The sequence below is a fragment of the Acanthaster planci genome, linkage group LG04 (genome assembly GCF_054643075.1).
Source record: "Acanthaster planci isolate LZ-2023a linkage group LG04, COTS_SCS, whole genome shotgun sequence".
Classification (NCBI taxonomy): domain Eukaryota; kingdom Metazoa; phylum Echinodermata; class Asteroidea; order Valvatida; family Acanthasteridae; genus Acanthaster; species Acanthaster planci.
Window position 1 is genome coordinate 23077131 of NC_141780.1, and position 23452 is coordinate 23100582.

At 39.5% G+C, this 23452-nt stretch overlaps 1 protein-coding gene across 1 annotated transcript; it reads left to right on the plus strand.

The window, feature by feature from the left end:
- Positions 1-1610: 1610 nt before the first annotated feature.
- On the plus strand, positions 1611-23355 carry LOC110984509 (histidine ammonia-lyase-like). The gene is made up of 20 exons (XM_022244771.2): positions 1611-2206; positions 4822-4882; positions 6171-6198; positions 6723-6797; positions 9352-9424; positions 9823-9889; positions 11299-11462; positions 11884-12023; positions 12276-12323; positions 13370-13421; positions 13781-13876; positions 15147-15301; positions 16951-17031; positions 17579-17644; positions 18224-18302; positions 18978-19064; positions 19349-19483; positions 19733-19841; positions 21082-21151; positions 21472-23355. Exons 1-20 carry the CDS (start codon positions 1972-1974, stop codon positions 21598-21600), a joined length of 1950 nt encoding a protein of 649 aa, XP_022100463.1. The 5' UTR covers positions 1611-1971; the 3' UTR covers positions 21601-23355.
- The last annotated feature ends 97 nt before the right edge of the window (positions 23356-23452 follow it).

The window sequence follows — 23452 nt, forward strand, 5'->3', positions numbered from 1 at the left end:
AAAAATATTGTTAAGCACTCCTGAACATTTTTAATGAAATGAGCGCTATATAAATTGAATTTAATAATAATAATAATAAGCTTTTGGTGAGGGCTCTACTAAGAGCACAGCGCTTTACAAACAAAGTTGGAAAATTTCAAATCAGGTTTTTCTTCTTTGACAACTTTAGACCATTTAGCAATGGAACAGTAGTCTACAAAAGGCTTGTTGATTTATGGTATTACCTATACTCTCGTGCAATGTGTTTGTAGTACATACACACTGCGTCTGGTATTAATTGTGAAGCATAACCGTTTTCAAATGAGTGCGTAATAAAATGATCAGAAAGATCGCTTTAAAGGAGACCTGTTAACTGTCTAAACTGCGCGTAAAATTATTTAGATTTGATTTTGATTAGAGTCCATTCGAGTAGGCCTCAGAATTACAAGAAATAGGCTGGGAGGGCAGGAGCACTCGCCGTCTTTAATGGTGGCGCTGTTCAAAACGGAAAGTCTCGGACAAGGCGGCGCTCTTCATAAGCCTTGGGTGTGCACCACTAAAAACAAATTCCCATAGACAGCAGCGATAAATCCCCATACTTCACAAATATTTTAAAAATACTCACAACTCTCACAGTTGTTCAGGCTGCACAGAAAAATGATGTTCCACATGTCCTCTTTCATTTTCCTTTCAATTTTCGGGGGGGTTGACCGATGAATTTTTGAGAAATTTTCACCAGAAGCAGACCACCCTTAAAATGCAGAAAATGTCCCTGTGCAGAAAAGTAGCCATTTTGAAAAACCCTCCCCCGGCAAAATGGCTCAAATAGTGCTACTTTCAAACCCGATTGCATCCAAATTGCTCAGAATTGGAAGCCCTGAGTCCGGCCAGAGGTTCAGTGCCATATTTCTTCAATCCCCCAGTTCCATGCTTCTCAGGACCCTCTAATATAGAATATTTTGAGCTCGGCAGACATATTTCTGGCCTGAAAAAAAAGTGCACCCTTCGGGGCGTGCGTGCGGGATGTCGTGTAGTCTTTGTTCGTGCGCTTATTTGGTGTTTAAACTAGTCTCCTCCAGCTTCTAGTTCTCGCCCTTGAGCGACTATCCGTTTCGCCGCGGGCGCCTTGATCAAAGGCTAAGACGCAACGTGCACATATATTCAATATTAGTCTGGTTCCCAAACCAAGAATCTCCGACTACTGTGTCGATTAACATTCAAGAGTCGTCAGGGAATCTTTTGGCAGGGAACCAGACTAGTTCAATACTTGAGATCAATTTGCAAAAAATACATATTGGAGCCCTTTTCTGGAAATTTGCTATTGGGCAAGGAGGAGCACTTGATATACACGCAATACTAATCGATAATTGACGACGCACTACCCGAAAATTAACGATTTGGGCTCGAGAAATTTGGCTACCACAACCAATTTCTTCAAGCAGATCGAAATGCGAAAGTTTAACGTCTTGTGAACAAGTCTAGGTTCGCGCCAGCGCAAACTGTGGACTGGAAAATAGTTTAGCTACAATATTGCATATTCATATCATCCGTTGTGCGTGTGGACATAAACCAATCAAAACCGGCAAAGTAGTTTCGCCCATTCCACACCCACATAACCACAACAACAAACCTTGTGACGTACGGCGTAGCCAGCAAAATCTAGCACGTGCAAACGGCCGGTTTGGTGCAGTTCTTTCCCGCGCGATTGTTTCCAAATAAAAAGAGTTTTGATCACACTGGCTAGGCTACATGTATTGGTATGCAAGGTCATTGGGCCTTCTCTGCACCGCCATCTTTGTGCCAACTTACGTGGAATCGGGAATGGACAAATGCATAATTAAAAACACACTCACTGCGTCACAGAAGGCATAAGGCGTACATTATATAAGCTACGAATCCGTCATAGGGACGAACTTTTCGGGCTGAAAAATCGCAGTGATACACTGACGACTTAACCCAATCATTTTTCATTTTGTGCTGGCGGGCAAGATCATGAGGGTGAACGTCCGAGTACGTAATGAATGGCTGCTTGTGCCAGCGAAATCATCCAAACTTACGGTAGATTGGTTAGGGAAGCAAGCCTTGGCCCGTTATCGTACCCTCAAGGATTACGACCAAGAAGAGCAAGATAGCGTGTTGGAGATACGAAAATCGTCAGGAGGAAGTTTGCTGTTTCCAGGTGACCACATCGAGGATGTTGTGGAAAACGATGGATTCGTCTACACTGGTGAGCAGCAAGACTGAGTAATGATTTTCAATAGCCTATAGCCTAGGCCTATATATCTATGAATTCTTTTGGCCTCACGCAACCCATCTACCCAAAGTAGTGTAGGCCCAAGGGAGCCCCACAAATAGGGCTAATGTGGCTCTCTTTTACAATATGTCTCTTATCTGTCGCGAAAATAAGAGACAGATTGTAAAAGAAAGCCACTACAGCCCTATTTGTGAGGCTGGCCTTGCAGTAGGGCTGTGGTGGCAACAAATGAGACAGATTGTAAAAGAGAGCCTCTACAGCCTTATTTGTGGGGCTAGCCTTGAAGTAGGGCTGTGGTGGCATAAGAGACAGATTTTAAAGAGAGCCACCACAGCCTTATTTGTGGGGCTAGCCTTGAAGTAGGGCTGTGGTGGCATAAGAGACAGATTTTAAAGAGAGCCACCACAGCCTTATTTGTGGGGCTAGCCTTGAAGTAGGGGTGTGGTGGCATAAGAGACAGATTTTAAAGAGAGCCACCACAGCCTTATTTGTGGGGCTAGCCTTGAAGTAGGGCTGTGGTGGCATAAGAGACAGATTTTAAAGAGAGCCACCACAGCCTTATTTGTGGGGCTAGCCTTGAAGTAGGGCTGTGGTGGCATAAAAGACAGATTTTAAAGAGAGCTACCACAGCCTTATTTGTGGGGCTAGCCTTGAAGTAGGGCTGTGGTGGCATAAGAGACAGATTTTAAAGAGAGCCACCACAGCCTTATTTGTGGGGCTAGCCTTGAAGTAGGGCTGTGGTGGCATAAGAGACAGATTTTAAAGAGAGCCATTACAGCTTTATTTGTGGGGCTAGCCTTGAAGTAGGGCTGTGGTGGCATAAGAGACAGATTTTAAAGAGAGCCACCACAGCCTTATTTGTGGGGCTAGCCTTGAAGTAGGGGTGTGGTGGCATAAGAGACAGATTTTAAAGAGAGCCACCACAGCCTTATTTGTGGGGCTAGCCTTGAAGTAGGGCTGTGGTGGCATAAGAGACAGATTTTAAAGAGAGCCATTACAGCTTTATTTGTGGGGTTAGGCCCAAGGAGGCTCTATGCTTGATGAATTGGCTCACAATGCGCTGGGCATAATAAAATCAGTAGTCAGCCTTTGGGCACAAGGGATAGTCTTAACCCTTTCGTCGAACCATTCCTACCTCCATGGTCAAACCTAGGGGTAGAGGCACTTGGAAAACAAGAATCCTAGAGGGGGGGTGTCTATAGTATAACTACTTCGAGAACTTAATTAGTTAGTTAAGTCACTAACTTCGTGATACTCCGTGTGACTTTCACGAGACAAGGTTTACATGTACATGGCGTCGTAACGCTATGGGGTTTTGGAATCAAATTTTTGTGGTGAAGTGGTTCACAGCTGTCAGAAAGCTATTAAATCAAATTTTCCTGCTTAATCTATACCTCCTAAAAAGGGGATAACAAAAGTTTCAGAGCGTGAGATGGAGTATTTTTGGAAAAAAAATGGGATTTCTGCTCACCAATTTCTCACTTCCACCCGTTGACTGTCGCTTTGTTCATGCCGTTCGTGTTTATCAGACTGCGCATGTGTCGAGCCCACCAATGACTGCGCTTGCTCCGCATCTTGGCTCAACCATTTTCAGTGGCGAGGGATAGCATCACACACGGCACAGCTCATGTCGCGCGTCTCGCCTGACGTGTGTTTCTAGGTCACAGCAGGAGCTAGGATGGTCCCAAGATGAAAACAACACAAGATGTCATCCCCATCTCATGCTCTGAAACTTTTGTTATCCCCTAGTAGGAGGTATAGATTAAACAGGTATGCTGTCAGGGGAAAATTTGATTTAATAGCTTTCTTAGGGCTGTGAACCATTTCACCACAAAAATTTGATTCCAAAACCCCATAGCGTTACGACGCCATGTACATGTAAACCTTGTCTCGTGAAAGTCACACGGAGTATCACGAAGTTAGTGACTTAAAGTTCTCGAAGTAGTTATACTATAGACACCCCCCCTCTAGGATTCTTGTTTTCCAAGTGCCTCTACCCCAAGGTTCGACCGTGGATTTTGATTCCAAAACCCCATAGCGTTACGACGCCATGTAAACCTTGTCTCCTCCGAGTCACACAGTGATTAGTGATTTAGAGTTCTTGAAGTATAGTATAACTTTCTGTAGGCCTATGCTTGATTTGAATAAATTGACTATAATTATCACCATTTTGGAAAAAATTCCATTTTCAACCTTCAGTGACCTATTTGCCAACTGAAAGTAATAAAATGCCCTAAAGAGTCAAAATTAGCAGTGAAAATATTGAATTATTGACTTTTAAAATACTTTTTACTTTTGGTGTTTCCTTGTTTCATAAAAGCTTGGAGTACATGTGTAGATTTACTGGTGGAAATGATCTTACGATAAATTACTCGGCGGTGTGTGTGCTCAACTTTGGATGCAGTCTTCAGGAACCACAAAAATAACTAAAACACCTCCCTAAAAGGATCAGAAAAGAACAGAGCTGCCAAAAATGTATTCCTGACCATATTCCACAACATTTATTATAGATCTATACTGCTGACAATGATAATTTGATCAAGTGTTGAAAAGGTGATTAGATTAAGCCTTTGATATTTTTCCTGCAGTTCTTAAGAGTGAACAGAAGACTGATGGCATAATTTCCTCGTCCACCTTGCATCAGGATGTGTATCCTTTTATCTTAATGTTCTCTTGTTTCCTTTTTTGTCTCAACTGAAGACTGGAATGTTTCCAGATCTAAAGAATAAGATTTCATTGTAGTTTCCACTTGGTTGTCTTGAAAAAAGATGTATGACTGCTCTTAATTCTTTTCTCAGGTTTGGCCTTTTACTGAAATGTTAGCTCAGTAAAATTCCCATTTTAATATTTTTACACAGATTTATTCAAAATACCTTGTTTCCAAAAGCCTGCCTGTCTATAAAATATTCGAGGTTGCATGTCTGGAAATTTTTTAAGGAAGATTTGTTAAAATGGCAAAGGTTTTGCTTTTAATATCACCGATTGGAGACCATCCAAGGAAAGACATCTGTGAAGTGAGTGTTTGGCAACATTGAAAAACTGGTTCATTTCTTACAGAACGTTATAGTGACATGTATCCTATATTTATATCATGGGAATTTAAAAAAAAATCCATCCATATGCTCTAAAGAGAAGCAAGCCTACGAAACCAACCCACATAATGCAAACTGTACACCAACGTCTCTGATGTACAAACTTTACATGAATAGTGTTGACCTGTGAATCAAAAAGGTTCACAAAATGCAGGTTGTATCCACACAAGGTTACTCCTTATCAGGAAAACATGGTTAGAGGCATAAAAGGGTTGGGGTCATCCGCTGCAACAGTCCAGGAAATCATTATCATCAAATATCTAACTTGAAACAAAATAAAGGAATGTCCACACAAGGCACACATTTGCACCAACATGGTACTGAATGCATAGTTTTTATGTGATTCGTTCAATCCATAATCCCACATCAAAATGTTATTTTCAACTGCTCGTCAATTATTAACAGCTGGAACAGGTTTTAAGGGCTGACACCTCTTCTTCATTTTCAAACGAGCCACACCTGCACCGGTTATGTGCAATAAATGTACATGCAGTTAACACCAGTACATGTAATGTATATTCAGCAACCTTGATTTTGGTAATGGGTAAAGCATACCTGTACATTCAATATGATTGCTTGTAGGTCCCCAGTAAAAAATCTGTTCATGAGTTGGCCTATTTCTGACCACCAGTTAGGTTTGCCTAATGCATTTGAATGTCAGATTCCCAGTGAGATCAGCATTATTTGATAACTGAGGTTAACCTCTGCTCTAAGAACTGCTTACCTTTCAGAAAGTCAGTTTCAGTAGAATTCCAGAATTCATATTCGTTGTTCCCATCAGAATGCAGCTTGAGGTATTGTGTACGTTCATTTCCTTGACTACAATTTATACTCCAAAATCACAGACACACAACTTTTAAGTCAGCAACAGAGGTAATATAACTTGGGTTTTGACCTGAGTATTGAGATACTGCATATTTGGAGTCAACTTTGTTGCCCCAGTATTGACATGGGTGGATCAGAACCATTTTGGGGGAAGGGGAGGGGGCACTTTAGGAGATAGCAAAGTTGGAGGATTTCCCTCGAATATTTTGGGCTTCTCAAATGTGAGGCTAAATTTGGGAGCTTTTTACACACTGTGGATGGAAGTAGTCCCAAGGTCATCCTTCTGTCATTTATTTTAAAAAAACAAAACAAAGTTTAGTGCTTCTTTTTGGATTGGAGGAGGTGGGTGTAGCCCCATTGGCCATCCTGGATCTGGTAGTGATCATTCAGCCCAACTGATATTCCCTGCATGCTGATCTCAACTTGATCCATGGAAGGGGGTGGACAAAAAATCAAGTGGAGTATTGCACTCTGAAACTACCCTTGCTTGGCGTATTGATTAGATACACATGCTAGTCATTCCAGGCTCACTCTGAAGATTGATGTAAAACTGATCATCACCTTACTTGCAGTACTTGAGTCTCGATGGATGCAGCCTCTCCACTGATGATTTGATGAAGCTTGGTGAAGGCAGATATAACATCAAGGTGGGGAAACTAGCTCAACAAAAAATGGCATTTTAAATTTTAAAGCTTTTCCCTAGTGAATCTAAAGGTTAGTTCATACTGTAGGCGAATGTGAAAATGAAGTGAATTTGGCATCGCAAAATATTTCGCTGCAAAATTCACTGAGTTGAAAGGTCAACTTTTGCAAAATGGCAATGCAAATATCTGACCTGATGTCACAAAACCACATTTGTGTTTGCTTTCACACTTAGTATGAAATAGCCTTTGATCATGCATCAATGGGTAGTATTTTTTTATCAAAACAGGGGGATTCTATTGGTTACTGGTTTGTTGGGGGTTGACTTCTTCTGTCATTTGTTGCACATTTGATTCAGCATGTTACTAACTACTGCTGTCAAAAGAAATGTTGATGCGTCATATACGACCGTTTTCCGAGTGGATGTTTGAGGTTTTAGGCATTATTCTTGTTGCCTAATTGTGTTTTGTCACTGTAAACTTTGTCGTACCGGTACATGCAGAGCAAACTTATAGTTTGACCACTGGCAAATCCTTTTGTGTGTGGTGCGTAGGCACAATACAGTCACACTTGAACAGCCTTAGTCAAATGACTTAATAAAATCCCATCATCACTCATATCAGTTTGATGTTTGTTAGCTACATCACTTCTAGCATTCACAGTGAATGGCATCGCTGATAATTGTTTTCATGTCAATGGTTCCCTTTGTACATATAAATGAAATTTCTATTGAAGGCTAGAGTGTGACCATGCCTCAGGGCCCGGTTCCAAATGGTCAACAAGATGGTCCAAACCTTCTACCCTTCTGGTAATAATAAATGGTCAAACTTCTTGCCCATAGATGACCTTCATAAAGGTCAACTTGGCACCATGGGGTATTAGTGGAAAGGAAATGAATGGACAGTCCTGTTTAAGAGCTTCAGCATTTTGTAAATTAAATTAAGCATCACATGCTCCTTGCTCAAAATAAGTGAAGTGGTGTGACTTGAACTCAATCAACCAATACAAATGTGCAAGAGAGACATTGAGTTTTACAGATAGGCCAAGAATAAACTCAATCAGACTCAAAACTCAATCAGAGTGGCTAATATTTTCAGTACACAATCTCTACATTTATTAGTATTATGAAGTATCGACATGTAGAAGAAATGAAAATATCGATCATGTCATTGTCTTGACTTGGATGCCATTTTGTATGTGTTGCATGGTCATCATAAATTAAATTCTCTTGGCTGTTTCTATATCCTGCTTAATTGTTACACCTTCCTGCATTTTGACATTATTGTGCCTTCCTGATTTGCAAATCCATAAAACTGTGAACTTTCCTTACAGGTACCTCCATGTTGTTTGTTTTGTGGTTTGGTTTGTACTGCACTCTCAACAGCACATGCTGAGGTAGACCTACATGTACATGTATACAAACTAGAGTGCTAACTCATGAACATGTACAAAGTGATGCCTGCTGGGCGCATCCATGTTTGTGCCCAAACCTATAAAAAAACTTGATATTTTGTATGGCTTTTGAACGGCTTATGTAGATTATGCCATCCAACATCTGTGCCTCACTGTTTCATTTTCATAATTAATTGTGGCAGTAAACCACTGAGAAAGAATACAGTATACACAGAAGAATACACAGGTACATGTACATGTATGTTTTGTTGTGGCAACTGTACCGGTAGCTACACTGAAGACTGCATATATGTGTTCCATATCCAACATGCATCCAAAAGAATGACTGTTGACATTTTTGAATATTCATGAAGTTAAACCATAATTGCAGATGTTTTATTTCAGACATGAAAGATCGCTCTGGTCTGTTATTCTACCAGAGTTCCAAACACAACAACAAACACTTTCTTTTTCATGACCACATCATCCATTGAAGACCCCAAAATGAAAGGAATAGGAATTTTGTGCAGTGATGTGTCCCAGTTGTTGGAATTCAAACCATACTTTTGTGGACTTCATGTTGTACATGTATAAGGGAATACTTTTCAAGTCCGAATAAGCAGCAATGCCCCCACTGGGCCCCCCCTGGGCCCTCACTGTGCCCCCACTTGGCCAAGGTATACATGTAACTTTGTAAATAGTGTGGAGTGTGTGAAATGAATTTTTGAAAAGATTGTGTATGGATCAGTACAAGGAGCCAATCCGTTCTAAGTGGGAACAAGAGAGGGCATGATCTTGCATGTACAATGTATATCGAAACAACAATCCTTTGTGGGAGCTCACAGCATGCAGGTTTATACGCATGCTTGGTGTGGGACTCGCGATAGCATGGACAATCAAATTGTGTAGGAATGAATTGTCTTTGCGTATGCATTGATGATTGGTTGCACCAGCCCATGAAGGCACACTTCAATTTAGAACAGATTGGTCAAACTTGTCTCTTTGCTATTGGCAAAGAGGTACTTGTGTGCACAGCCTACACTGTTCAAGAACACCTGGAGTAAAGTTTTTCATCTCAAACTATTGTTTTTTTGTATAATTTCTAAAAGGATCTGGAGTGTAATTGTTGAATCCGACAGCATCGTAATGTGATTTTTTCCCCCCCAGTTGACAGACAAAGCATGGGAGAAAGTCACAGCATCAAGGAATCTGCTGGAAAAGATTGTGGAAGAAAACAAAGGTGAATTTATATTTTCTTCTTGTCACAGAGAATTGTTGGCATTAATCACCTGTTGTAAATAGATTAGATAGAACAGATATAAACCAAACGGGGAGTGCTAGGTGGTAGAGTTAGGGGTAATGATGAGTTTGACAAGTGATACTGTACATTGGGCAATAGTCAGGATGGTACTTTGGGTGGGCAATGGTACTGTGGGTGGTATTGTAATTTTAATTTGGTTTTGGTGTTGTTGAAAGCTTTAGTCTTTTCTATCTATGAATTTCAGCCCCCCCTCCCAAGGGATTTATTACCACTATTGCCATATCTCAGTTCACTTAAAGTTCTTATTGTCCCTAAATGTTCAGGAATGATTCCTGCATCAATACAATGATCCTGAAAATGTTTGAATTTGTTTGTAGTTGTATACGGCGTGACAACAGGCTTTGGAAAGTTTGCTCGTGTGGTCATCCCTGTTGAAAAACTCAAGTAGGTGTATTGATAAGAAATTGCCAGATTGTGACATGTATGAGTATAGAATCAAAATGAACATAGCTCAGTAGACTTCTGAAGAGCTGAAGAGGTGTTTATAATGTCCCACAAATTGATTCGTTCACTGATTGGTTGAAAGTGCACCATGGAGGAATAAGAACACTGTTCAGTACAAAGTATGTCACATGTATGCTTGATATCAATGTGACTAGAATTTGCATCACTCACTTATAGGATTCTACGCTTGTTACATCATAGTTGTGTGTTTTCCAAGTGACTGCTAAACCTATTCTAGCCATCAGTATAAATCTCACACAGCTATCAAATAATGAAAATAAACACTTAGTGTTGCTAATTTTTAATGAAACACACGATCCTCTTTAACACTTATGGATCAAATGTACATTTTAAGAAAAAATACATCTTGAAAATAGTTCGCGGAACCCGCTGCTTCATTTGACTCGGACCGGCCAGCCGACCCCAGCAAGCTCGGTGGTCAAGTGGTTAAGACATCTGCACTAGTAAGCAGGAGGTCGTGGGTTCGAGTCCCACCCGAGTAAGCTTGTGAGGTTTTTTCGCAAGCTCTCGGACAAGCACTGAGCATACAGTGCTTATTAATATACGTTGGGTAAGGGCAAACCTGTTATATATAATTAACATCTCCCCAACGCAAAAATACATCTTGAAAATACATTTTAAGACTAAATCTGATACTAATCAAGGATGAAAGCAAAGTGAACTCACCATCTCGCCCTGCTACTTTGAACACCACACCCCCCCTTCCAAAATGATTTCTGTCCTTCAGCAATTAAAGACTTGTGATCAGTCCATATTAGGATAATCATAACTCATTAAGGAGGCAAAGTATGGTATAATGAGGTAATGATCTCTTTTCTCTGAAAGATATGTTCAGGGCAAGTGGTTTATTTAATTGCGATATGGTCCAGTTGAACCTGAAACATCGGCATGTGTTAGAGCCAGTTCATACAGGATGGACATGTTCATTTAATGAGAAGGAAACTGTAGGATGATGAAGCACTTGTGGCCAAACAATAGACCGTTTTCGTTGGAGACCCAATTTCATTCAGATTCCCCAATGTAGTGTTCATTCATTTGAAAATGTTGAATTTAAAGAACCAGACTCCATTCTATGATTTCATTCTGACCCCCCCATCGCCAGGTACCATCCCCTTTTAAGGGTTTCAAATGTTTATAATAAGTTTGCATTATAAAGGGGAATATTGTAGATTCAGATATAACCCAAGGAAGCTTTTGAATTTGTTCAACAAGTCTTAGAAAACACTTGGCATATAGTGCATGGCAAAAATTACATAAGCAGGAGGTAAACTGAGAGACGTAGTGTGGGAAATGGGTGCTCAACATTCAGTATTTCTGTTTTCTGATAGTGAGTTGCAGGAGAACCTGATCCGCTCTCATGCCGCTGGGGTGGGTGAACCACTCACCCCTGAACGTACCCGACGCTTGCTGGCCTTACGCATCAATGTGATTGCAAAGGGGCACAGTGGACTATCTCCTAAGAACCTTAGAAGCATGATTGATGCCTTCAATTGTAAGATTTGGTCTATATTTTCTCTCTGTTCAGTATTTACTCACACCCACATTATAATTTGTTCGATTCAGATACTGACATGTTTCTTTGCAGCCACAATCATCATGTTTAAAGTTCTGTTAAAGCTGCTTGATTAGCCTGTTTTTCCTTGCAGAAGAGTCAGGTACCCTTAAATTTTAATATAAACTCATGTAGTCTTTTCTATGAAACTATTATCAAATCTCACTATTGTTAATGCAGTTAACATTAATTTAGTTGTTTATGGAATATAATATTAGTGATATTATGTAAATTGTAAAGGATATGAAGTTCTCTTGATATCAAAAACGAATCAAAACTCAGGCCCCCAAATAACTACTGGTTCCCCTCCCAAGACTTAGTTCTGCTACTTGTCAAGGCATATCTTTTTCTTCTTCTTCAGCGTCCTGCTTGCCCTTAGTTCCAGAGAAGGGTACTGTTGGCGCAAGTGGTGATTTGGCTCCCTTGAGTCATCTTGCCCTGGGGATGATGGGAGAAGGCAAGATGTGGAGTCCTCGTACAGGATGGGGTGATGCTAAAACGGTGAGATCCTCTAGAAACTTTGACCTTATGTTCGTCTGGTTTTATTTTCCTTTGGGCGTAGAACTTATCCAATCAACCAGTAATTTATGTTGTTTTTGTACATCTGAAGGCATTAATCCTTACTTAAATAACTTGCCAAGACCAAGGGAACTATTTTCATGGGATTAAACTTGTTTGTTAGTCAGTGCCTTCCCTTCCATGTAATTTAATTTCAGAACAAATAATTCCGTGTTTTTTTCTTCTTCCTGGTAGATTCTGAAGTTGCATGGGGTGGAGCCGGTTATCCTTGGTCCAAAGGAGGTAAGAATTCCCAAGGTTTTTTATACATATATGGACTGGCAATGACTTCACTAGTGCCCGTCTATGTCCCCGAGGGGACTGTGAGTGACCAGAAGAGGGTCCTACTTCCCTCTTGAGGGAGCATGGATGTGCACTAGTGACCGAATTAGGTCAGTTCATATGTGTTTTAATTGTTATAACAATTAAAACCTCAAACTAGAAAGATATTCTTTCAGGGTTTTAACTGTTTTAATTCAACTTTCAATAGCACTTCAAAAATTGCCAAAAAAATTGAAGGTTTATTTTAGTTTCCCTCGACGCAGTCTAATTTTGAGTTGCTATACTCAACAAGGAAAAGAATTCTTTCGGGATTTAAATTCTACTTTCAATAGCACTTCAAAAATTGCCAAAAAAATTGAAGGTTTATTTTAGTTTCCCTCGACGCAGTCTAATTTTGAGTTGCTATACTCAACAAGGAAAAGAATTCTTTCGGGATTTAAATTCTACTTTCAATAGCACTTCAAAAATTGCGTAAAACTTGATGGTTTATTTTAATACCCCTTGACGTAGTCTAATTCTGAGTTACTACATTCAACAGGGAAAAGAATTCTTCAAGGGTTTTAACTTTTTCAATTCAACTTTTCACCCAATACCAATTCACCTCAACCTCCAGAGGGAGCAATAACTTGTCAAAACTTTTCAAGACTAGTACCTTACCGGGCACTAGCCTCTAGAATTGATGCACCCGTGCAGTGTCCAGGCGCGTGTTGAGTCACGCTAATGCCAAATTCATGTACTAGCTCATATTAGCGAACCATACATGATGATATTTCAGCCAACCAGGATATAGAACCTGGAAGAGGTGTGTTATAATTGTTGCTATTGCTGCTTATATTTTGTGCTTACATGTATCTACCAGACTCTAGTTGCCACAGCTAGTGAAGTGGGATCGGCTGAAATTAAGTACAAACTTTAACATATTTTCTGTAAAGCACAGCCAAAAATGCTTAACTTTAATCTGACTAATCTTTGGTTGAATAACTAAATATTTTGATTTTCCTGAACAGGGTATTGCATTAATTAATGGCACACAGATGATCACCGCACTTGGAGCTGAAGGTAATTCAGTGCTGATTAAACATCTGTCCTGCATGTTCATCTTGTCACTATTTATAGAGTTATTTGAACACAGAATCCAAAGTGGAAGCCTTTTAGAAGCAAAACCTTGCTAGTTGCATGTGTTATTAAGTTAGAGACCTATTAATTAAAGGCAACAATGTTTGACCAGCACAGGAACCTAGCTCTATCTCAGTAATGGTTTTTTATTGTAGTCGCGGTATCAGTTTGTTTCTTTAAGGAAATTGTTGAAATCCGCTTTACAGGTTGCTTCTTCAGTTCTTTTACATGTAATTTATTTCATCAACATTTGATAATGAAGTGAATCAAGCATGCTAAGAATGATTGTTCCTTTCTTTCAGCCGTTGAGCGAGCAGCAGCTATTGCACGTCAGGCTGATGTCATTGCTGCCCTGTCGTTGGATGTCCTGAAAGGGACAAACTCTGCTTTTGAAAGTCGTAAGTCCATTTTTATAGTTGCAGACACCTGGTCCCGGTAAATAGCCTTGGACTAGTGAGCTGCCTTTTTATATATGAAATAAATTGTCAAGCAGGATCACTATAATTAGGGCAATTTCTATCTATAGGGCTTTTCACACTGTCCGAAATCTCGGGGTTGGAACCAGATCAAACCCCGAGATTTTTTGATCCTTTTCACACTTGAAAAGCTTCAACCCCTAGCCGAACCGCGTAAGGCACTCTAGCCGGATCGAAACCAACCCTGGTAGCAACCAGGGTTGAAACTGTATTTTTGGACGTGACCCGTGTAGAAAATGGTAGTGTGAACGGCCCCGAGTCACGCGGCTGATCCGTGTTGATGCGCCCATAACGTAACGATTTTTTAATGACGTGTTAAAGGTCAATAAACAAAAACATCACCGATTGTTGATCATCCTCTTTGCTGTACGGGCTCGCACAATTTGGGCTCTTTTCCTCCTCAGAATGAACAGAAACATGCACAGCAAGACATGCAAGAACAGCGTGTAGTAAAACTCGGGCGCAGCCATGTTGGAAATGGTAAACTAGCGCGTCGCAATGCATTATTGGAAGAGCCAACGCTGTGTACCGCTGGGCCTCTCCGGGTTGAGAATACAACAGTGTAAATACACTTGCCCGATATCCGGATCGGTCATTACACGGTTCACGCAAGAGCCGGTTCACGCAAATGTAGTGTGAACGTTGCATCTCTCCAACCCGTGTCGAAAATTTTTGGAATTGAACCGGTGTGGCCCCAGGTAGGTTTGAACATGGTTTGAAATGGAGATAGGGTGAAAAGCCCTTATTTAAGACTTAAGATTGGTTAGAGATTCAATATGCATGAACTATGTTTATACTAAGACTTAAACTCAGCAGCAGTTTTACCACTTTCTGTCAGAGGCTGTGTAAACATACACGGGCACATCTGACAAGTAGAAATGTCTAGCTGCCTCAACTCCCCTCCAGCTGACCAATAAACATGCCGCTTTAGTGTTGCAAAACTGACGTGTTGGTAAGAAATATTGCACAAAACTGTTCAAATGACTCTTGCCGATCAGTATCTGTGACGTTTAGCTTCATATTTGATTAGTTGTCCAATACATCTTTTTTTTCTAAAAGTCAATATTCCTAATAATTTCAGCCCCAAAATAATATCCTCAGCGAGTGCTGAACAAAGCTTCATTTTTTTGTCTGTCACTAGTTAGCATTTTGAATTACCAAACTCATTTTTTGTGTATTTTGTTACACCCAGACATCCATGCAGCCAGACCCCACAAGGGACAAATGCTAGTGGCCAGCAACCTACGTTCACTCCTGGCTTCAGATGTCCACCCCTCCGAAATTTCCGAGAGCCATCGATTCTGTGACCGTGTGCAAGATGCTTATACTCTGCGTTGCTGCCCACAGGTATAGAGATTGATTATTCCTTGTGCTAAGACATACATGTGCCTCAGTTCTGTATAACAAAAAAGCATGTTGCCAGTGGCCCTAAATACATCATTTGAATACAAAGATAAGATATAGCGCAAATGCATGAATATTGTGGCATTTTATTCCCACGAGCCAGCCTAGGTCTCGCCAATCTGGGCGAACTGTTTCCAACTGTGGGGAAAGTCACCTGACCTAAACCTAAACTATCTGCCTTGCGGACCTTGAGTTCGACGAGCAATCTAAGGTCCAGGGGTTAGGGGTCACTTTGGCAGAAATATACCACCGATAGGTAATTGATTCGGTGACTCGGTCGACTGACACAACAACGAGCATGTGGGTAAACAAGATATTACCAGCAAGATCAATTGGACTTACTTTTCTTTAGTTTATATAATCACTATATTTACACAATTGGAATTATTTATTTTATACAAGAGTTACAAAAGAATAATAACACAAAATACAATTACAAAAGAACACTTAAATAATCCGCACTCTGCACTCCACAAAGTGCCGCCAATAATCCATACTCCACAATTCGCACTCCGCAACCTCTTACCCGTATCCGCAATTTGCACTCCGCAATCCTCACTCGGGTGACTGCACCCAAGATATTGGCGGATTGCTGGTGCTAATTAACTAACCCAAATTAACGGGTAACTCAGGGCGTCTGCTGACTATCCAGCCTTTCACCGCTTTCCTAAACAGAGACCTTCAGACAACCCTCAACAACTCTACCCACACATTATTGCTCTTCCCATGGTCCTTTCTGAACGATACAAAGAACAGTACACAATAGTCAACTAATGCGGATACGTTACGGTTACTAGCTAACTGCTTATGCGGAAGCAGTACTGAATTGCTAGCCGACTCTCCGAAGTAGCACACACAAAAGGAGCAGTCACCCATAGCGATGTTCACTCACCAAACCAGGCCTCCTGACTACCTTGAGACTTGTGCGAGCTGAGACTGCCTATACCATGTGCAGCGTGGCACAAACTAGACAAAACATAAACTTGCGTCCGTCCCGCACTGCGTTAAACATTTACCTGGGAAATTACGCACAGATTAATGCTAATGTACACGTGAACTCACGCATTCTCTGCTCCTATACATGAAAAAGAATGATGTCATCTTTTAACTGAAATCTAAACTTCTTAAAGCCACTTTGTCACAATATCATCACACACAAAAAAATTCCTAGCTTGGTCTGCAAACCTGCCTTCACAAGTTTGATTTTTGTATATGTGACAATAATTCAAGGGAATGCTTTAGCTTTATGTTAAGTAAACAGATTTTCAGTTCCTACCTTAATTTTTTTCACTTCTTCTCTCCTTTAAGAAATCACGACATGGTCCATGGAAGCTTTACCAAAATGTCTAAATGCCTGAAGAAGTTTTCATGTTTTAGTGTACAGCTGTTAAATTTTCAGTAGACAGTTCTGTTTTTTCAAATCTACAAATTTGTACAAACCATGACTCAGATTAGTTCAAGTATATTTATAAAAATACCCAAAAGAAAATGTTCAAGACTTACTTAAGTAAGTGTGATAAAATTCAATTTTTTTTCAACTGTTCTGATGTTAGTTACAGTAAATATATTTTTTCCCTAATCATTTATCTCAGGTTCATGGTATTGTCAACGACACCATTGAGTTTGTTAGAGGCATCTTGACGACTGAGCTGAACAGTGCGACTGACAATCCAGTATCCTTACAAAATACTTGAGTATTGTAATTACCAATAAATTATTCTCATCTTAGTCTCGATGTGTCGCATTTCTTTGTTCCCAGTAACTACGTCTGATTCTTTTGTGTTTCTACTGGAAAACACTGATTATGGGTTTTCGCTCTAGCTACTTCATTGAAATAGGCATCTTTTTGAGAACTTAAGATTCTTAAATGATTTGAATTTCAAATGTGCACATTGTGTTGAGAAATTTTCTATAGATACTTTATCCTCTGGTTCAAATAATGACCCAACAGGTCAAATGTGCACTAGAAGACTGGCAGAATACTGTCACACATTAAGAAGAAGATGCTCTGACATAGGTCATAGAGTAAAATCTCATTTTGGATGCTATCCAAATCACAGCAAATAAGCTGAATAGAGGAGAAATGCTATTGTTGGTCTCTGTTGAGATGAAGAGCATGTGGGATACCGTTATCAACAGTTCAGGGTTTTTCTCGAAAATGATTTTCCTTAAAGATGAATGATATCATTCTGATGTTCCTCAACTTCCTCTGTTGACTAGATGGTATTTGCTGAGCGTCAAGAGACAATTTCTGGTGGAAACTTTCATGGGGAATACCCTGCCAAGGTTTGTGTGAATGCATTGTTTTTTCTTTTTCTTAAAATTCCTGAGGCATACATGTACATCACTGCACATGAAGGGAAGGTTAGCCAAGTTTTCATGTTTTACATTGATAACACAAAGTTATAAGTACCATCTGAATGATTTTGATTTGTCTATTTTCACCACGTTACTCCGCTTATTCATTGGGTTTATTGTCTCCCGGTCCACCATGGAATTTATGCAAGATTCCCTCTTTAGATTATCAATGCTTCCATAAACACCACTTCATTATATCTCACTAATCTCATTGATGAGTACCAACCTAGATGTCCAGGTCTACAGTTCTTTTTTGATTCTTCAGTGCTTCTTGTTGTAAGGGATGGGTACACACTTTGTTTAGCAAACCAGGATTCTACGCAGGGGGGCCATGCCTATGGAAACTTTTGAACAACCTTTCCAAGAATATCCACTCATCAATACCACATGACAGTTTCAAAAAATCTGTAAAGATATTTTGGTTCATGATGAATCATGGAGTCTTTAGATTTTTTGTTAAGTGTGGTGATACCTTGTGTAAGAGCGCTCTTATTATTATCATCACAGGTGCTGGACTATCTGGCCATCGGCATCAGTGAACTGGCATGCATCAGTGAACGCCGAATTGAACGACTTGTTAATCCATGTATGTAGGTCACAGGTCATATTACCCATGAAGGTTATTTGCAGGTTGTAAACCAGAGGTCAGAGGTTAAAGGCACTGAAAGTTGTAACACAAGTCACCTCACAGTCCATTAAACCAACCCATTTAACTATTTTTTTTAATAAAAATGATTTTTCAATACAGAAAAGCTACCACAAGTGGAATCTTCCTTCACCTGTAGTGCATCATGGGAAGAGTTCACATCTTGTTAGATGTATCTTAACAGTTTTCATGTACATCCTAATTCATAAGGATTGACATTTTATCATTCCAGAATTCCAGCTTAATGCTGGTATTTTTTTCAGGAAATAATTTCTTTGCAGGTTTTTGCTTACATTTTGGAGACTGAATGTCAACAATGGAGGACAGGCACCAAACTGCAGGACAAACTAGACTGGAACCAGTAGCATATAAGAGTGGTTCTCTGCCTCAAGGATTCTTTGATGAAAAATACAGGTTCATGTACATGACAAACCCCATCCAGGAAGATGCTCCGTCTTGTATTTCCTAACCTGTTACAAAACAATGAATTCAACTTATCAAGTCTTACCTTCAAAGGAAGGACTTAATTGTTCCATTCATTGTAGAAAAGTTCTGCAGAGGGTTGATTGACAATTCTAACTTCCTTTTGTTGACTTCTGTTTCCTTTGGACTTAGCGCTGAGTGAACTGCCAGCATTTCTGGTGAGTGACGGTGGTAACAATAATGGCTTTATGATTGCTCACTGCACGGCAGCTGCTCTGGGTAAGAAAGGCGATTTGGTGAGACTTTTCCTAAAGGATTCTTAACCATTGATTGTATTATCCCGCTTTGCTGGATGGTGAAAATGTTGAGTGGTTTAAGTTCAGCCCTAATTCACCGACTCGGCCATAAATGATTGCATATTCAAAAACAAAGTTGTTCATTTTGTTCTGGTTTGTTTTTCAGTGCATAAATGGGGTTATTTTGATATCATTACCATTAATATGCTGCTTTGACCATCTTTCTGATAGCTCTGTTTGTCTATTTTATTTTTTTTCCCTAAATAGTGTCTGAAAACAAGGTTCTGACTCATCCAGCGTCTGTTGACTCACTGCCGACCAGTGCAAACCAGGAAGATCATGTTAGCATGGGAGGATTCTCTGCCAGAAAATGCCTGACTGTTGTTGAGCATGTGGAACAAGGTAAGCTATGTGAACTATTTTAATTGCCTTGATGTGGAGACATTCTTTTTTGGTATTGGGGGAACATGTTTCACTTTTGAATTGATCAAATCTCTCATTTTAAAAGAAGTCTGAAGTAAGAGTTTTCAGGGTTGTCCAGTAATGCTGATTTGATGTTCACAAGTGTTGAAGAGTTTCATATCATTATCAGGTAAAATTTATGGGACATACTTCAGTTTGAAGTGAATTAAAATAATTCTTTTTTCACAGTTTTGGCCATTGAATTATTAGCAGCATGCCAAGGTATTGAGTTCCTTCGTCCTCTGAAAACTACAGCTCCACTGGAGGAAGTCCACAAACTTGTTCGCTCTGTCGTGGAGTAAGTCTGTCATATTTTCCTGACTTATTAATATTTCTGCTGTGGTTTTGTGGAGGAATGTTGGAGATTCATGTCAAGTTTAGCATAGATTCTACAGAGGAAATATTGCGACGAGAGCTAGGTGAGGTATTCAGCTTTTAGCATTGGAGTCGCATCCACTGGTCATCCAGTCATAAGTCAACTTAGGAGGTGTATATCCATTGATCTGTGAGAATAGCAGTCTTTTCATGTCATTAACTTGTAACAGGACTTATGATTGACTTGTGATAGACTTGACTTCAATACTGAAGATCTAATAACCTGGTTATCATTTCCCTGTGTTAGTACCCCCAGGGTTATACCTTTTCAAATTGAATATACAGGTTGGCGTTTTCCTGTGTTTACAACCAAGGTTATACCATTTATCAGTGTTGCATATTGACAATCAGACAAAATACATCAGACACAAAACCAAGACTTCAAAATTGCAAATCTAGAAATTCTGACTGTTCACAATCACACAACATCAAAATGCCAGCAAAACAATAGAATACACAGATTACATTCATTTTCACATCAAAATCAACTTAATACAGTCATAATGACATGGCATCCTGCCTGACCAGCAGCGGTACACGAAGGTCCTGGGATATCTGACCAGCAGCATCGGGTCCAAAAGAGTGGAAGAAGTCGGCCTACCGATGCAAAACGAAAGTTCAATTCATAAGAGTCTCATATGAGATGAGTTTCGGGTCTGCCAAAAATTCGGAAAGTTGATGAAACCAGCATCACAGCCGTTGAAACCGGTCATAGATGCTGCAGCCAGTCGAACGAATCTGCCACATAAAGCATGGCCCGTAGAGTCATCAGCCTGACGACATTACACACTGCTGGTAGATACAGCTATCATTAGCACGGAATCCTAGCCCCCGTAATTCTGCATGGCTCCCCGTCTTGGGTCTCGAAACCCTACGACCTCCAGCGTAGGTTCAAAATAAAATGCTGCTGTCATACCTTTTCCGTAGTAATAACCCCCTTATAAAAAGTTACTAACAATAAGGAAACCATTCCTGGATCATCACTCAGGCACGTCTATACTAAATAAAAGGTTACATAATGCCTATAGAAGAAAACCCCAAGATCCTGCCACTAAACGTTAGGACACGTCCATTCGCAACTAAAGGGGTGAATAATTAACAATGAATTCGTAACATCAGTTGGATCTTATTCCTGGTTGTCATTTCGCTGTGTTTAAATACAGACCCTGGGACAAGGATCGCTACATGGCCCCCGACATTGAAGGAGCAACTAAGCTCCTGAGGGAAGAAAAGGTGGGTCCAAGGCTCCATGAAACATACCGGGATTGAGCTAGTTGAAGTCAGATGAGCACTGAGTACTGCGCTAAACATTCGTGTTTGGCATGGTACCCATTGCTTATCAGCTTGCTGAATCCAGTAAACTTAGTGGTAAGGTATCTGCACTTGTGAGTAGGAGGTTAGTGTTCAAGTCCCATCTAAGGAAGCTTGTGGCATTTCTCTGACAAGTCTTCAGACAACAGTGAGTACACAGAATGTACAGATACGTGTTGGGCAAAAAATCGACATCTTTCCATTGCACTGTTTGTATTTGTTTTTGGTGGATTGTTTTCTAGGTGTGGAAAGCAGTCAAACCTTACATGGATAATTACCATATAGAACATCTGAAAGGAGCAAGTGTCCCATCACCAACAGGTAGCGCTTTAGGAAATAGCCGTTCTGCTAAGCGTAAGCGAGTGAAGTAAAGAGTGACTTCTAAGAGAATGGTTGGGTAGAGCCGTGTACATGGTCAAAAGCTACAGTGGGCCAGGTAGGAATTCTTACTCAGTGGTTGGTGTTAACATCATTCAGTATAGGCTTAAACTCAGCTGTAGCATAAGGCTTGTTTGTCATGCAAGTAAAAACGGCCAGCTAATAAGTGATATGAGCAGATAATAAGAAGACGTAGAGTTGAATGTTTTCAGTGTGTTGATTTTTACTTGGATTGTTCATTTATGGAAGTGAATTTCGCTTTGGTTTGAACTTTGCATATAAGTAGAAAGCAGCCAATTGAACTATGGAGCTTTACAAACCAATTTTTATCTTTTTTAGTAGGTAGTTCCACCTTGCTTCCTAGGTATTTTCCTGCATATTGCTTGTTAATGAATTATCATTGTAAGCCAAATTGTAAGAGTGCAAACCGCTGGTTGAAAAGACACCTTTTGAAATGGTGCACTTGCAAAACTTGCTCGTAATGGAAGAATGAAAGGGCGTGACTTAAAGTTCAAAATGGTTGGTTAGGCTCCATGAGGGATTTGAGCTCCCAGTGTGATCAAGGTGAATCGTGAAAAAAATAGTAATGCTAAACTTTTATCACACTTTTCAGTCTTAGGATTAAAATTTATTTAAGTACTTCAAACTGAAAATTTTTTTTGTTTGGGACTTATCAGAATTCTTTGTATATTCAAAATCCTTTCATTGGTGTTAAACATCTTGAATTATAACCATTTATAACTGTATGACTTAATAGCTTGTGAAATTTTGCAATTCTTAATTAATCGTTTACTGATTTGAATAAAATTTCTATATTGTTAGATAGATAACACATATTATTCAGTTAAGGTTCTCCTAAATTAGAAATAAAAACTCTCAACAAGATGAATTTAACAGCCTCCAGCTTGTCAGCAAAAAGATTCTAATGAAATAATGGTTGCTACCAGATGTTTTATTTTGTTTTATGCCATGTCTTTATTTTGTTCTTTAGGTCTTTTAAGTGAAACTTTGGCAATAGCAATGCAATTATCTGGGTGTTTTTTCAAGTGTTCCTTCTCATTATCTTTATTTGGTAGGGAAAAAATAAATCTTTAAATCTTAAAACAGTTAATCTTGTTCATATTTTGAGGTGATTTTTCTACAGTTACATCTGTTTGCACAAGATCTAATCTCATCAGGATTAGCAGAAGCAACAAGGGTAAATTAGAAACAAATGTCGAATTAGGAACCAAGTACATTTTGATCCCTTTTTGATGAAAAAATATTCCAGGGACCAGCAAGTGAGGTGGTGACAGGTATAAACTCATTTTTGTTGTGTTATTTACAATTTGCATGTAATAGCTTGAGGTTCAGTGGACTGCAGATACTTCCTGTGTATTTTTGATTCTATGTATTCTTTTGCCTTAAAAATTCACTCCTAAAGATAAAAGGGTTTGACTTTAGCCAGCATTAAGTGGTGTGCTTTTTTTTTGTTTGATGTTTGATAGTTCCCGAGTCCTTGAATGAAAAGTTTTTTCCAAATACATGTAGCTTATTTTCTCTTTTTGAGTGTAGTACTGACCAGTTAATCAAGGAAACTATTTCTTATAATTCTCGTAGAGTATATAACCTACATTTCTGAAATATCTTTCATTCTTAGCACTTTGTTGGGTAAGGTATCTTAACGGCAATGTTTGAATCTTTTAACGGCAATGTTTGAATCTTTTAACGGCAATGTTTGAATTAAACTATGAACTATTACACAGAAACACTGAATTGTGTAGATTTTTAATCAAGTTTGGGTGGGTAACAGAAGAGTTGTAATGACAACATTTCAGTTTATGCTTGACAAATAATATTAATTTC

Bases quoted from the DNA above. Each gene is read 5' to 3' on its own strand.
- LOC110984509 (XM_022244771.2), top strand. From the start codon at position 1,972: ATGAGGGTGAACGTCCGAGTACGTAATGAATGGCTGCTTGTGCCAGCG. The intron at 6,199-6,722 runs GTAATATAACTT...CCTTACTTGCAG, and splicing joins CTTTTAAGTCAGCAACAGAG to TACTTGAGTCTCGATGGATG. The intron at 19,842-21,081 runs GTAAGTCTGTCA...GTTTAAATACAG, and splicing joins CTTGTTCGCTCTGTCGTGGA to ACCCTGGGACAAGGATCGCT.